At 40.6% G+C, this 15690-nt stretch overlaps 1 protein-coding gene across 5 annotated transcripts in view; it reads right to left on the reverse strand.

Moving 5' to 3' along the window:
* Positions 1-1986: 1986 nt before the first annotated feature.
* The window catches only part of LOC115208348 (helicase with zinc finger domain 2), a 39898-nt gene continuing 26194 nt past the window's right edge, over positions 1987-15690 (reverse strand). For 3 of the 5 annotated variants that reach the window (XM_029776318.1, XM_029776320.1, XM_029776317.1), the window contains 14 exons: positions 12421-13219; positions 12188-12263; positions 8399-11903; positions 7970-8055; positions 7729-7869; positions 7474-7629; positions 7198-7342; positions 6879-7010; positions 6578-6770; positions 5488-5631; positions 3522-3731; positions 2837-2993; positions 2528-2695; positions 1987-2429 (listed from right to left, as the gene is read on the reverse strand). In XM_029776318.1, the coding sequence (XP_029632178.1) occupies positions 2305-2429; positions 2528-2695; positions 2837-2993; positions 3522-3731; positions 5488-5631; positions 6578-6770; positions 6879-7010; positions 7198-7342; positions 7474-7629; positions 7729-7869; positions 7970-8055; positions 8399-11903; positions 12188-12263; positions 12421-13219 (6037 nt within the window). In that variant the 3' untranslated portion in view covers positions 1987-2304. Of the gene's footprint in view, positions 2430-2527; positions 2696-2836; positions 2994-3521; positions 3732-5487; positions 5632-6577; positions 6771-6878; positions 7039-7197; positions 7343-7473; positions 7630-7728; positions 7870-7969; positions 8056-8398; positions 11904-12187; positions 12264-12420; positions 13220-15690 lie in introns of those variants that run through there. The other 2 variants (XM_029776319.1, XM_029776321.1) reach the window with 2 other exon arrangements.

Genomic DNA, 15690 nt, shown 5'->3' on the forward strand with positions numbered 1-15690 from the left:
AACCTCTTTAGAATGGCATGGTCCCAAAGTTTTTCTATTTACTTTCGGTAATACCAATTTAAAGACATTCTTTAAAAAAGTATACTCGGTCATAAGATTTGATATGGGAAAATAAAATTCATAGAATAAAAAGGAACATTTTACATCTTCCTAAGTTTGAGGGTGGTTTTAACCTTCCATACTTGGAATTGTATCAACTCGCTACCCAAGGCTTTTACTTCCGACAAATACAGCGCAAAAAGTATTCAGATCCCTTGACTTTTTCTACATTTTGCAGCCTTATTCTATGTTACAGCCTTATTCTAAAATCTACTAAATTGTGTTTTCCCCTCATCAATCTACACACAATACCCCACGAAGCAAAAACAGGATGTTAGATTTTTTTGCAAATTTATTACAAATAAAACATGTAAATATAACATTTACATAAGTTACAGTTGAAGTCGGAAGTTTACATACACTTAGGTTGGAGTCATTAAAACTTGTTTTTCAACCACTCCACAAATTTCTTGTTAACAAACTACAGTTTTGGCAAGTCGGTTAGGACATCTACTTTGTGCATGACACAAGTAATTTTTCCAACAATTGTTTACAGACATTATTTCACTTCTATTTCACTGTATCACAATTCAAGTGGGTCAGAAGTTCACATACACGAAGTTGACTGTGCCTTTAAACAGCTTGGAAAATTCCAGAAAATGATGTCATGGCTTTAGAAGCTTCTGATAGGCTAACTGACATAATTTGAATCAATTGGAGGTGTACCTGTGGATGTATTTAAAGGCCTACCTTCAAACTCAGTGTCTCTTTGCTTGACATCATGGGAAAATCAAAAGAAATCAGCCAAGACATCAGAAAAACAATTGTAGACCTCCACAAGTCTGGTTCATCCTTGGGAGCAATTTCCAAATGCCTGAAAGTACCACGTTCATCTGTACAAACAATAATATGCAAGTATAAACACCATGGGACCACGCAGCAGTCATACCGCTCAGGAAGGAGATGCGTTCTGTCTCCTAGAGATGAACGTACTTCGGTGCAAAAAGTCCAAATCAATCCCAGAACAGCAAAGGATCTTGTGAAAATGCTTTAGGAAACAGGTACAAAATTATATATATCCACAGTAAAACGAGTCCTATATCGACATAACCTGAAAGGCTGCTCAGCAAGGAAGAAGCCACTGCTCCAAAATCCCCATAAAGAAGCCAGACTACAGTTGGGGACAAACTGCCCATGGGGACAAAGATCGTAATTTCTGGAGAAATGTCCTCTGGTCTGATGAAACAAAAATAGAAATGTTTGGCCATAATGAGCATTGTTATGTTTGGAGGAAAAAGGGGGAGGCTTGAAAGCCGAAGAACACCATCCCAACCGTGAAGCACGGGGGTGGCAGCATCATGTTGTGGGGTCCTTTGCTGCAGGAGGGACTGGTGCACGTCACAAAATAGATGGCAGTCATGAGGATGGAGAATTATGTGGATATATTGAAGCAACATCTCAAGACATCAGTCAGGAAGTTAAAGCTTGGTCGCAAATGGGTCTTCCAAATGGACAATGACCCCAAGAATACTTCCAAAGTTGTGGCAAAATGGCTTAAGGACAACAAAGTCAAGGTATTTGAGTGGCCATCACCAAGCCCTGACTTCAATCCTATAGAAAATTTGTGGGCAGAACTGAAAAAGCGTCTGTGAGCAAGAAGGCCTACAAACCTGACTCAGTTACACCAGCTCTGTCAGGAAGAATGGGCCAAAATTCACCCAACTTATTGTGGGAAGCTTGTGGAAGGCTGCCAGGAACATTTGACCCAAGTAAACCATTTTAAAGGCAATGCTACCAAATACTAATTGAGTGTATGTGAACTTCTGACCCACTGGGAATGTGATGAAAGAAATAAAAGCTGAAAGAAATAATTCTCTGTAATGTCATTCTGATATTTCACATTCTTAAAATAAAGTGGTGATCCTAACTAACCTAAGACAGGGAATTTTTACTAGGATTACATTTCAGAAATTGTGAAAAGCTGAGTTTAAATGTATTTGGCTAAGGTGTATGTAAACTTCTGACTTCAACTGTATGTATACAGTGTATATATTAACAAACAGTATAGTTAGCAGTAAAAAATATACACTAATAGAATTGACAGAAAATTTAAAGGTCACTTAAAAATGACAGTGAGTGCAGATTATAACTAATTTGATTCAACATTGCAATATAGAAATTAAAAGCACATAATACATTGTCTCTGAAAACTAATTTTAATTTTACTATTCATAGTGCACTGATCCGGTGCCGAGACCATGTCTTTCAATGTAGCTTACAGGATGCTTTGCGCACAGAGATCTTGTCAGCTTCTGTGACAAGGTTCCTTGCTGTATAATGTTTGAGGAGCTGTCTCCAAGCGCCACTGCGGCTCAACAACTCTTGGTTACCTTTTAAGAAAGGAAGAACATTTTAAAATGACACTAGTTTAGATTAGGCTTACTCTAATGATCTTAACACTAAGCCCTGGATGAAAAGCCTTGCTCACCGATAATGCACAGTCCCTCTTTGGCCCTGGTGATGCCCACATTGATCTGGTTGGGGTCGCCAACAAAGCCCACATGTTTAGACCTCCAGGCCCTGTCCGGCTCGATCTCGATCTCCTTGCTGGGTAATGAGCGCACAGTGGACAGAATGACATAGCGCCATTCACATCCTGCATTGGAGACGAAGCAGCGATTGTTATAGCAATGGCTAACCTAATCAGATTAAAGTTGACAAAAGGACAATGGGGGACAACCATAGCATCACAACCAAGATAGAACAGAGGGGAAAGTATGAAAGAGAAAATTGTCACCTTGACTTTTTGTGATGGTGGTGACAGTGATTTTGTCCATTTTGAGTTCACCAAGTTCTTTCTTAAGTTCAGACACCTGGGCGTTGTAGGGTGATAGAATTGCAATATTCTGTTGTTTTATTTTGGATTCTTTTACCAGTGATTTGGCGAGCCGGATCTGTGATGAACAAAAACAAAACCATAAATCATATAACTTCCTTTTAGGAAAGTGACTGTAACGCCCTGGCCATAGAGAGGGGTTTTTGTTCTTTATTTTGGTTAGGCCAGGGTGTTACATTGGGTGGGCGTTCTATGTTCCTTTTTCTATGTTTTTGTATTTCTTTGTTTTGGGCCGTGTGTGTGTGGCTCCCAATCAGGCACAGCTGAAGCTCGTTGCTGCTGATTGGGAGTCACACATAAGGAGCATGTTTTGCCTTTGGGTTTGTGGGTAATTGTTTCTGTCAGTGTTTTTGTACCAGACAGGACTGTTTGCTGTCGGTTTACTCTTTTCTTGTTTTGTATAGTGTTCATGTTGTTTACATTAAATTCTAATAATGAACACTAACTCCGCTGCACCTTGGTCCACTTCTTCAGACGACAGCCGTTACAGTGACTCACCTGACTATACCAGTAGAATGGCAAGATTTGAGGTGTATGTGTTGAAGTGTGAGTTATGTGTTAAGACAAAACAAAAAGGGTTCCTTACCACTACATCTCTCTCCACCCTATTCGCTTTGGAGTTTTCACTTCCCTTTTCTGTGCTCATAACCAGGCTGACCTCCTCTCCAATGACATTCCCGAAAACAATGTGCGTCTGTTGGCTGTCAGCCTGAAGGACACTGCTTGAGTGATTCACTTCAGTCTTCAGTTTTCCTTCATAATATCCCTCCGATGGGAACTTGCATATATCTTCATGCTACAAAAAGGTAAACAATGGAGAATACTATGTACTTTGTCATTGGATATCAAATCAAAATCAAATTGTATTTGTCACATGCGCTAAATACAACAGGTGTAGACCTGACAGTGAAAAGCTTAATTACAAGCCCTCAACCAACAATGCAGTTTTAAGAAAATAATAGTAAGAAATAGATAAGTACATTTTTTAAAGTATAATTAAAGAGCAGCAGTAAAATAACAGTAGCGAGGCTGTATACAGGGGGTACCGGTACAGAGTCAATGTGCGGGGGCACAGGTTAGTCGAGGTAATTGAGGTAATATGTACATGTAGGTAGAGTTAAAGTGACAATGCATAGATAATAAACAGAGAGTGGCAGCAGCGTAAAATCAGGGGGTGGGAGGGGGGTCAATGTAAATAGTCTCGGTAGCCATTAGACGAGCTGTTCAGGAGTCTTATGGCTTGGGGGTAGAAGCTGTTAAGAAGCCTTTTTGACCTAGACTTGGCGCTCCAGTACCGCTTCCGTGCGGTAGCAGAGAGAATAGTCTATGACTAGGGTGACTGGAGTCTGACAATTTTTAGGGCCTTCCTCTGACACCGCATGGTATAGAGGTCCTGGATGGAAGGAAGCTTGGCCCCAGTGATGTACTGGGCCATACGCACTACCCTCTGTAGTGCCTTGCGGTTGGAGGCTGAGCAGTTTTGAGGATCTGAGAACCCATGCCAATTCTTTTCAGTCTCCTGAGGGGGAATAGGCTTTGTCGTCCCCTCTTCATGACGATCTTGGTGTGTTTGGACCATGATAGTTTGTTGGTGATGTGGACACCAAGAACTTGAAGCTCTCAACCTGCTCCACTACAGCCCAGTTGATGAGAATGGGGGCGTGCTCAGTCCTCCTTTTCCTCTAGTCCACAATCATCTCCTTTGTCCTGATCACGTTGAGGGAGAGGTTGTTATCCTGGCACCACGCGGCCAGGTCTCTGACCTCCTCCCTATAGGCTGTCTCATCGTTGTCAGTGGTCAGGCCTACCACCGTTGTGTCATCGGCAAACTTAATGATGGTGTTGGAGTCGTGCCTGGCCATGCAGTTATGGGTGAACAGGGAGTACAGGAGGGGACTGAGCACGCACCCCTGAGGGGCCCCTGTGTTGAGGATCAGCGTGGCGGATGTGTTGTTACCTACTCTATCCACCTGGGGGCGGCCCATCAGGAAGTCCAGGATCCAGTTGCAGAGAGAGGTGTTTAGTCCCAGGGTCCTTAGATTATTGTTGAGCTTTGATGTTGAACGCTGAGCTGTAGTCAACGAATAGCATTCTAACATAGGTGTTCCTTTTGTCCAGGTGGGAAAGGGCAGTGTGTAGTGCCATAGAGATTGCATCATCTGTGGATCTGTTGGGGCGGTATGCAAATTGGAGTGGGTCTAGTGTTTCTGTGATAATGGTGTTTGTGAGACATGACCAGCCGTTCAAAGCACTTCACGGCTACAGACATGAGAGCTACGGGTCGGTAGTCATTTAGGCATGTTACCTTAGTGTTCTTGGGCACAGGGACTATGGTGGTCTGCTTGAAACATATTGGTACTACAGACTCAGTCAGGGACAGGTTGAAAATGTCAGTGAAGACACTTGCCAGTTGGTCAGCGCATGCTGATATTAATCAATATGCATCTAAAAGCAGTCAAAGGCACAGTTTTATAAACATTTGGGAAATTAGATTATATGATGTGAATTAGGCTGCGATAAATTCATAGCCCAAACATTTCCGGACCTCTTACCATTCTGTACTGGGTATCCAGCATCACTGTCTGGGACCGGCACTCACAGTAACGCTCAAACAGAGACTTTGACATCCCCAACTTCCTTAGAAGTTCATTCTTAACGATGGGACGTAGTTGTTTGTGGTCACCGATCAACACAATCTAGGAAGCGGAAAGAGGTTATTTCGCCATCAATCTTCATCACTTGCAAATGTGGTGATGACATTTAATAAACATATAGGATGGCTGGAATGGAATAAATGTAACAGTCAAACATGTGGTTTCCATATTTCATGTGTTTGATACCGTTCCATCTGATCCATTCCAGCCATTACAATGACCCCATCATACTATAGCTCCTCCCACCAGCCTCCTCTACTTGGGAAGCAGGTGAGAAAGCAGGGTTGCTGTTAGGCTTAGTTTAACAGATTCTGTATCAATGCAGTCTTTATAGGGTTCTACTAAGCTAACATATGGAATTGTTTTAAGATGATCATACCATGGATCATTTAGCTATTTGATTTTAAATTTTAGGACCCCTTTATGTATATCATTTTATTTACATTTGATAAAATATAGAATTTCCACTTTATAACTATAGGCCATAGAAACGCATTGAATAACACATTCAAAAATGTATCATAAGGAATAAGGTTTTGAACTGTCTGTCCTAAATCTCTTTTGTTGCCACAGAACTACCTCCATACTTCCATTAATTTCCATGTGTTACCTACAGATGAGTCCCGTGACACTTGTGGGAGTCGTAAAGCAAAATGGAGAGTCTCCACTTTCCAAAGTGGGGTCATATTAATTTGTAGCCAAAACGGTTCGGACACTACAGACAGAAATTGGCACATCAGTGTTACCAACTTCAGAGTCCCGTGGGGCATGTGGGGGTCGTAGACGCTACAGATTTTCGGGATGTCTCCTGGTGTGACACTTTCAGATATCACTATCTTAAATTTACAGATTTTGATGGGGATATTTTTGTTATATTTATTAGATTGACACACGGGTGCATCAATAGACTCTTAAGGATTTTAAACCCTCATACATGGAAATATCATTCTATAACAAAAAGTAAATGAATACATGGATTTCAACACACCTTTTCTGGTTTGTTGCTGACCAATGGGATGAGGGCCTGAGGTTCTGTTGCCATGGCACATTCATCAATAAGAATCTGGCGTGCACTGACTGTTTTAGTGAGGTTAGGAGAAGAGGCTGCTCTACAGGTGCACAGAATGACATCGTGCCTCTGCAGCTCATGCACACGAGCTTTATTCAGAAGCCTTTTGTAGCTAGAAGAAAAAACAAAACAAATGTACGCACTTATATATATACATCAATCAGATGTAGGTTTATATTTTTTTCATAAAAATTGCATTACAGCAAAATTCTTTACTTACTCCTCAACTTCTTCTTCTGTCAACTCCTCTCCCTTTGAGTCTATTGCTAGCTTTATTCTGTGGTCAAACTCTTTTATTGCCGTGGAATGTGGATTTTGTTCTTCCCGTATGCGATGATGCAAAGTAATATCTCTAAAAATGGTACAGATATGGTAAAATACTGTGATATGGTGAGTTTGTGTTATGTGATCCATTTGATAAAAACATGGTGAGACACTGGTCAGACATGATAAAGCCAGCCCTACGATCAGATTATCAAAGACAGAGATTCCCTGAAAAAGTGGCCACAACTGCAGAGTGATGTGTGTATATTTTATACCGGAGTTCTGCCTTGGACCGCTCATGGCGAAGTGACCTGGGAGAGAGCTGAAGGACACTCCCTGGGTAAGGGTACTCCGCCATCTCCAGTTGTCGGCTGTACACCCTTAGGGGCTTCAACTTGTCTCCAAACTTCACCAGGCACTCTACAGAATGTTCAGAATTAATAGAATGTTACCTAGAATGTTCCCTACAGAACCCGGATCATGTTTAAGCTGTGGTTGTATTATACATTATTTTGTAGAGACAATTTCAATTCAAGTATGAAGTAACTTGCCAGCAACCACATCGACAGACTTATTGGAAGGACCACAGCAAAGAATAACTTCTTTCTTGTCCTTGTCCTTCGGATTTTCAAATATCCTGGGGTTTTTGGAGTTCAGCACAAGGAACCAGTACACAATGTAAACTCCTAAAACAGTCTTTCCAGTCCCTAGGAAACAGGTGTGTATTTTTTATTGCAATAAACATAGCAATGGGCAATATAACAGCTTCAGGTATTCTGGTAGTAGTACTGTATTTCTTAACTTACCAGGTGGCCCTTGTATGATTGTGAAGTTGTTATTCAGAGCTTTCTCCACTGCATCAATTTGACTCTTATTCAGCTCTGGGAGACCCTCTGGTGCCTTTTCCCTCATGAGTTGGTACCGTGGTGGTACAACAGATTGCGACGCTACAATCCCAAGCAAGACCACAAAACAATACTTTCAAGCATATAGCTTAAAAACAAGGTTGTTGTAAATTCCCACAGATGTAAAATGGGGTTACTTTACCTCCTTTTGGAATGTGTTGTCCTAGGGCTATTTTCTGAACAAGCTCATTTGCAGACACAATGTTGTTCACAGCCATTTCTTTACGTCTAGACAGTAGAAATGTTAACAACCATTAATTATATATACTGAATTAATTATGGGAACATTATGTCCATCCAATAAAAATATGGGATAGTACTTTTACATTATCTTATTTTAAAGAGTGTACTTAAAAAAAAATCTTATTTTAAAATGTGAGTAGTACTTTATATTTGACTGCAGCAATTACCAGGTATTTACTAAAAATGGTAATTACATTTGAAGCACCATTTTGAAGACTTAAATAAGACTTAAATAAGAACTGGAAATGTAAAATAAAGTGTTATGGTAATACATTTGTTCAATGACAATTGTTCAATCTCTTTTTTTGCATACTAATTTAATACTTGCATGTCTGTCAGAAGCTTTGGTATTATCTCAACCGTGTATGTCGTCTTTCTCTGGTAGACACACTCCGGAATGGTATCCATTGGCAAGTGGTTGATGTAGAAGTGCACTTTTCTGGCTTGATTTTGGTTGTTTTTTGGTTCTTCAAAGTTTGTTGTAACACCATGTGCTACCCATGTGTAATTCTTAGGGTCGACTACTTCCTCTGATTGGTCAGGGGTTGAAGTCAGTTTCAATCCCCTTTTTCGGATGCACAGAAAGCACTTGCTAAGGTTGCATTCAATAGCCCATTCTTTAATGTATTTGAGTGGAAGGTCAAAACTTCCTTTCAGTCTGTTCCCTTGCTTCAAGTTCAGCTTCAGGTCCTCAATTATTATGCTGTCACTTTCATCCACAGCGTTGTCTGCAGACTCCATCTCACAAAGTGGTCGCCAGATCTTCACATACTCTCTTGCGTTGCTATATTCACTCTTGGATGGATAGTTTGCACATTTGGAGAAGCATTTGATAGGACTGTGGGCATGGTCTACACACACTTCAAATATTGGTTTGATGCACACCAACTGAACAGTGGGTGTCCAATAACCTTTTTTTCTTTCAGATGTCATTTGGACTTGAAGTGTGTCTCCTGGCTTCAAATCTAGGGTAAGATCAACATAGTGCTCCATTTCAATTTTTTCAGCTTGTCCATGTGCAGTTCTATGGGAGTCATTCCCAGCTTCAAGCAAATCCATCTTGGCATGTTTTAAAAGACTCTTTACATTTTCTGTTTGCTTTGTTGTGGCATCTTGTATGAGAGACCTTGCTTTGTTCCATTTTTCATGGTCCATTGCATTAACAATGGCTTGCCAAGTCTTTTGTGGGAGCTTGATGCAGGCAGCTGAATTTTGCACCTTTTTTAGCTCTTGGTGAATATTGGCAGTGTCAATTGAGTACACTCGTCTTCTCCATGTCAGAGTCATTTGGTTCTCATTTGAATCATACAGTGGTTGATCCTCCAGTTGCAAATCTCTGTACATAACAGGCAAACACTCTGGAAAAGAGTGCCTGTCGAACGGAAATGACAGCTTGAAACTGTCTCCTACTTCTACACCAACAACAAATGCTAGCTTCAGAGAATTTTGTTTCTTCATGTCGATGGCAAAAGATATCATCGCAGCCTTCTTTTCATACTCATTGGCCATCTTGTAGCTGTCTTCAATCTTCTGACACAGAATGTCAATGTCTTGTGGAGAATATTGGACTGGAGTTCCGCTTAGGACCGAATGCAAAAGCCTTTGCAGGATAATATCCATGTAGCGACGTATGGGCGAGGATGCTTGTGTATAGGACTCAAGTTGCAAGGAATAGTGCCCAACTTTTGCCTTAAGGGATGAATTGGAACGGATGAAGTAGGCTTTGTCAAGACACTTCCTAAACTCATATATCACTGGAAGGAGTTGGGGGTAGATGTCATCTGTACCAATCAGATCAATCATTGTGTCAGTGTCAACTACCTCTTTCTTGGCAGCTGACAGGATCTCATTCCATATTGATGTTAGCACGTAGAAGCTTTTGCTCTCCATGGCCTCCTGGTCATGTTTAATGTCATGGTCAAGGTTGTGCCTCAGGTGTGAGGACAGTGGTATGATGTCTTTGTATTGCTCTTTCAAGTCTTCTAACATTTCAGGGTCAGGTCTTACTTGACACCGGAGTGGAGTGCAGTTCTTGGTTTCATTTGCATTGATCAAAAAATCAGACACAGAATAGTTGAACAGTATACTAAGCTCCTCAATCATCTGACTGGATCTCCTCTTCCCTGGCTTATGGTGATCGTCCAATCGTTTATAGCTCCAATCCTTGCCAAGCCTGGCCTTCCTTTGGACTTTGGCAAAACGATATGCCACAGAAACACAGTCTTCTATAGTATCAAACTTGGCCTCTTCTTCTGACCGGTTACTGAGGATGTCCTCTGCCTCATCATAAGACAACTTTCTATCGGACTTGATTTGCGAAAGCTGGAATTTCTTTTCAGTGATTTTGTGTGTTGCCTTGTCCACTTTTACCATTAACGAAACTACCTTTCGGTCTCGACCAGGCAGGAGACTCAAGTGGTAGATGCTATCTGGTTTTGGGAACATGTAAACTGGTTCTTTTCTAGGGATGTAAAATCTTGCACCATGTTTTTGTGCAGCAGCATCCAACGAATCGCCAAGCTTCACGAAACTTGCCACATCTGCTATGTGGACTCCAACCTCATAATGGCTTTCCATGTCAATGATACTGATTGCATCATCCAAGTCTTGGGATTTCTTTGGGTCAACAGTGAAAGTAATCAACTTTCGGAGGTCCTTTCTGTTACCATTTTGGGTGTCTTCCCAGGAACATGGTTTAGTTAAAACATGGCTGGTAGGCAACGGTTGAACTTTAAATTCTGCATCCAAAATCCTTAAGCCCTCCTCCAAAGATGATCCTATGGAAAGAATATCTATCACGTTCCCTAATGGATAGGCATAGTTTCCTTTGTTTTCTGTTTTCGTTTTCCAGCAAAACACTTCCACCATAAATACATGATTGCGTTTGATTTCTTCATCAAGGTGTTGATATCTGACAATTTCCCATTCTCCATCATCGTGCTTCCATATTGGAATGAAATTGTGATTCTTCTTGCTGACCAAGGTACACATTTTGGTGGTGTTTGTGTTGAGAGGTACCATCATTTTTCGGAGGAATTGATATTCAGACTTCGTTTTGGGTTTCTGGTCATCTTCAACTTCAAGGGTACAAGCAAACACACGACGGGATTCAGCTGCCTTGATGGTGCCAAACACTTTTCCTTGTGGAATACCCTCACAAGGAACTACTTTGGCCACCACTTCATCACCACAGAAGGACTTGCCGAGGTTACCTCTACCTTTGATGATAATGTGGTTAGTTGGGTTGTCAAATGGAATGATATAACCTGCATTATGTCTCTCCATGACCAATTCACCTCGCTTGTACACATTGGGCTGCTCTCTCAACAACTGCAACAAGGCATCTCTTTCAACTTTGGCACTATCGTATGGTCTCTTTCGTTCCAGTACATGTTCACATTCTGAACTGTCTCCATAAGATGAATTGTAGTGTGCCCTGTTTTGCTCCTCTAGTAGTTCTTGGAGAATAGCATCCATGTCGTTCTCTGTATCAAACATGACTGACTGAGTGCTGCTCTCATCCAGGTATTCTGTCCTTTGGAATCTTGAGATTTCCTTGATATCGCCATCAATGAAGTCATTGGTAAGGTGTTTCGGTTCAGCACTTCCCTTGCTAATACAATGGTGAATGTAGCTTCTCCAGATTCTTGAGCACTTCCCAAAGTAGCAAAGCGCAGCAGCATCTCCAACCACAACAACCTGGGATTGAGCCCTAGTCATGGCTGTGTTCAGCATGCGAGCATCGTTGAAAAACTCCACACAATATGAGTCAGGAGGGTGAAGGCTGTCACGGGTTTGAACGGCTGTCATTACTATTGCTCTGAACTGTTTGCCTGTCAAGAAATAATGAAAGTGTTATATGGTTAACAACCCATTATTTTGATGAATAGAAAGGTTTCAATACAAAGATTAAAATAAATGAAGTCAACAAAAATATTACAAAAATGTATTATATTAACAAATCATGTGTTCATTTCTGATTGAGTCAACATATGCAGCTACTGTGAATGATGTCTCCTCGAATGCAGGAACATTGCCTTTAAAAGCCGCATTGTCCTCAAAGCGCGATCTGAATAAATTCCAGCCCAAATCTTTGAGTTGTTTTCATGATAAATACCTTGAACATTGGATATATTCTCCACAGTCACTCGGCCAAGGAATCTCTTCTGAAGCTCTTTCCTGATCATTGAAACCTATGAAAAATACATAAATCATGTCAACCCAAAAAGTTAAGGACATAACACAACATTGACTTGGGAGAAGTTTTTCCTCATTCTCTCAAGAAATGCATTAGAATTCTTAAACTGTACATGGTAATTGATAAGTTTAAATGAGGAACAACTGTTTCACCTGGCATCGTTCAGAGAGGACACAGATTGAGCTTTGATCATGATTCCCCCATGCGATTGGCCAATCTCTGAGCAGATTTTGCACTATTTCAACCACGCATTCAACCTCGTCAAGATTAAACCATGACATGGATGTGGTGTCCAAATGGGATTCTCCTCTGACATGGTGAAACCTCAGGGGGTGGCTGTTCGGATGAGCTGGAACATTACCAACAGCCTTGATGGCATCCGACTTGCCAACGTAGAAGTGAGTGGACACAAATTCTACTATCTCTTTTGTGGTGCGATAGTTCTCGTAAAATAATATTCTGCTTTTCAAAGCTGTACTACTCTCACAGCCTTGATAGAAGTGGAACAGACGGTTCAGCAAAGAGTGATTGGAGTGTTGGTCATCGTCCATTGAAAATAGTTTTGGTCCCATCTGCATGTGATCTCCGGCTAGAACCACCCGAGTTACTGGCCCTGCCAGACCAAGGGGCATTAGGGCTTCACATTCGAGCATCTGGGAGGCTTCGTCAATCAGGATGTGGGTGAAGTAGCCATCGGAAAGCTTTAGGTCATTGAAGTGTCTTGCCATTGCAGTAGTTGTTATGACTATTCTGTGGTGATCCAAAGCAGATTTGGTAGGAGGTAGAAAAAACTGACCATCTTTGGATAGAAGGCAGTACTTCTGTGTGATCTCATCTGTAGAACTCACTAGAACCCCTTGTTTATTTGCTTTTATTCTCAGTGGCTTCATCTCAGGGTGTCCAGAGTTGACGTATGGATGGAAGTGGTCTTTGATATACAAATCTGCAGAGCTGACCAGAGAAAGAGAGGGGTTAACTATGCTTACCATTTAACAGTTCCACTAAAATGTGACTGTCCTTAAAACCAGAATGGAAAACTGGTCTCCCTACTTTTTCATGAAATATATGTTGCCCCAGTAATTAAAAAGCAGGTACATTGCAACTACAAGTGTGTGTGTGTGTTAACATTTGCATTCAAATCTGTGTGTTAACATTGGGATTAATACATGGCATAATACTTATAAATGTTAATTTATAACTGTCAAACCCATATGAGGCTTACACAATTCAAATGATTGATGAGCAAACTCATGACAGCCCTATGACCTAACTGTGTTATGTTAATTAATCATGACACAGAGGTCAAATAAACGTATTTTGTTGCAAATCTAATGTTTACAAAAATCTCACATGTTATTAACAGTTTTAAGCACTATTATGTAACAATGCATGCCTGTCAACTCAGGGCTGGGGTCTATTCAAACTGAAGAAGTAAACTAGAATAATAATTGAAAATGCATCTATTTTCAATGACTTCTCAATAAACTTAGCTATTTATTTCAAATGTTTAAAAAAAATAATAATTATATTCAAATAACTTCCGGAATTTACTGCATGTAAACTAAATGCATTATGTAAGACTGAACATATACAGCGGATTCGGAAAGTATTCAGACCCCTTCCCTTTTCCACATTTTGTTGCGTTACAGCCAATATTCTAAAATTGATAAAATTATTTTTCCATCATCAATCAACACACAATACCCATAATGACAAAGCGAAAACAGGTTTTAACAATTTTCTGCTCATTTTTTAAATACAACAAAAAACAGAAATACCTTATTTACATAAGTATTCAGACCCTTTGCTATGAGACTCAAAATTGAGCTCAGGTGCGTCCTGTTTCCATTGATCATCCTTGAAGTTTCTACAACTTGGTTGGAGTCCACCTGTGGTAAATTCAATTGAGTGGACATGATTTGGAAAGGCACACACCTATCTACAGTACAAGTCAAAAGTTTGGACCGACCTACTCATTCCAGGGTTTTTCTTTATTTATCAATTTTCGTCATTTTAGTATAATAGTGAAGACATCAAAACTATGAAATAACACATATAAAATCATGTAGTAAGCAAACAAGTGTTAAACAAATCAAAATGTATTTTATATTTGAGATTCTTCAAAGTAGCCACCCTTTGCCTTGATGACAGCTTTGCACACTCTTGGCATTCTCTCAACCAGCTTTATGAGGTAGTTACCTGGAATGCATTTCAATGAACAGGTGAGCCTTGTTGAAAGATAATTTGTGGAATTTCTTCTTGTTAAAGTTAATTTGTAGTAAAAGACCAAGTCCATATTATGCCAAGAACAGCTCAAATAAGCAAAGAGAAATGACAGTCCATCATTACTTGAAGACATAATGTGCAGTTGCAAAAACCATCAAGCGCTATGATGAAACTGGCTTTCTTGAGGACCACCACAGGAAAGGAAGACCCAGACTTACCTCTGCTGCAGAGGATATGTTAATTAGAGCTACCAGCCTCAGAAATTGCAGCCAAAATAAATGCTTCAGAATTCAAGTAACAGACAAATCTCAACATCAACTGTTCAGAGGAGACTGCGTGAATCGGGCCTTCATGGTCGAATTGCTGCAAAGAAACCACTGCTAAAGGACACCAATAATAAGAAGAGACATGCTTTGGCCAAGAAACACGAGCAATGGACATTAGACTGGTGGAAATCTGTCTTTTGGTCTGAGTCCAAATGTATGATTTTTGGTTCCAACCACCGTGTCTTTGTGAGACGCAGAGTAGGTGAACGGATGATCTCTGCATATGTGGTTCCCCCGTGAAGCATGGAGGAGGAGGTGTGATGGTGTGGGGGTGCTTTGCTGGTGACACTGTCAGTGATTTATTTATTATTCAAGGCACACTTAACCAGCCTGGCTACCACAGCATTCGGCAGTGATACGCCATCTCATCTGGTTTGCACTAAGTGGGACTATCATTTGTTTTTCAACAGGACAATGACCCAACACACCTCCAGGCTGTTTAAGGGATATTTGACCAAGAAGGAGAGTGATGGAGTGCTGCATCAGATGACCTGGTCTCCAGAATCACTCAACCCAATTGAGATGGTTTGGGATGAGTTGGACCGAAGAGTGAAGGAAAAGCAGCCAAGAAGTAGTCAGCACATGTGGGAACTGCTTCACGACTGTTGGAAAAGCACTTCAGGTGAAGCTAGTAGAGAGAATGCCAAGAGTGTGCAAAGCTGTCATCAAGGCAAAGGGTGGCTACTTTTTCTAAAATATATGTTGATTTGTTTAACACTTTCATGGTTACTACATGATTCTATTTGTTATTTCATAGGTTTGATGTTTTCACTATTGTTCTACAATGTAGAAAATAGTAAAAATAAAGAAAAACCCTTGAATGAGTAGGTGTGTCCAAACTTTTGACCGGTACTGTATATAAGGTCCCAC

This window comes from Salmo trutta, chromosome 14 (assembly GCF_901001165.1).
Source record: "Salmo trutta chromosome 14, fSalTru1.1, whole genome shotgun sequence".
Classification (NCBI taxonomy): Eukaryota; Metazoa; Chordata; class Actinopteri; order Salmoniformes; family Salmonidae; genus Salmo; species Salmo trutta.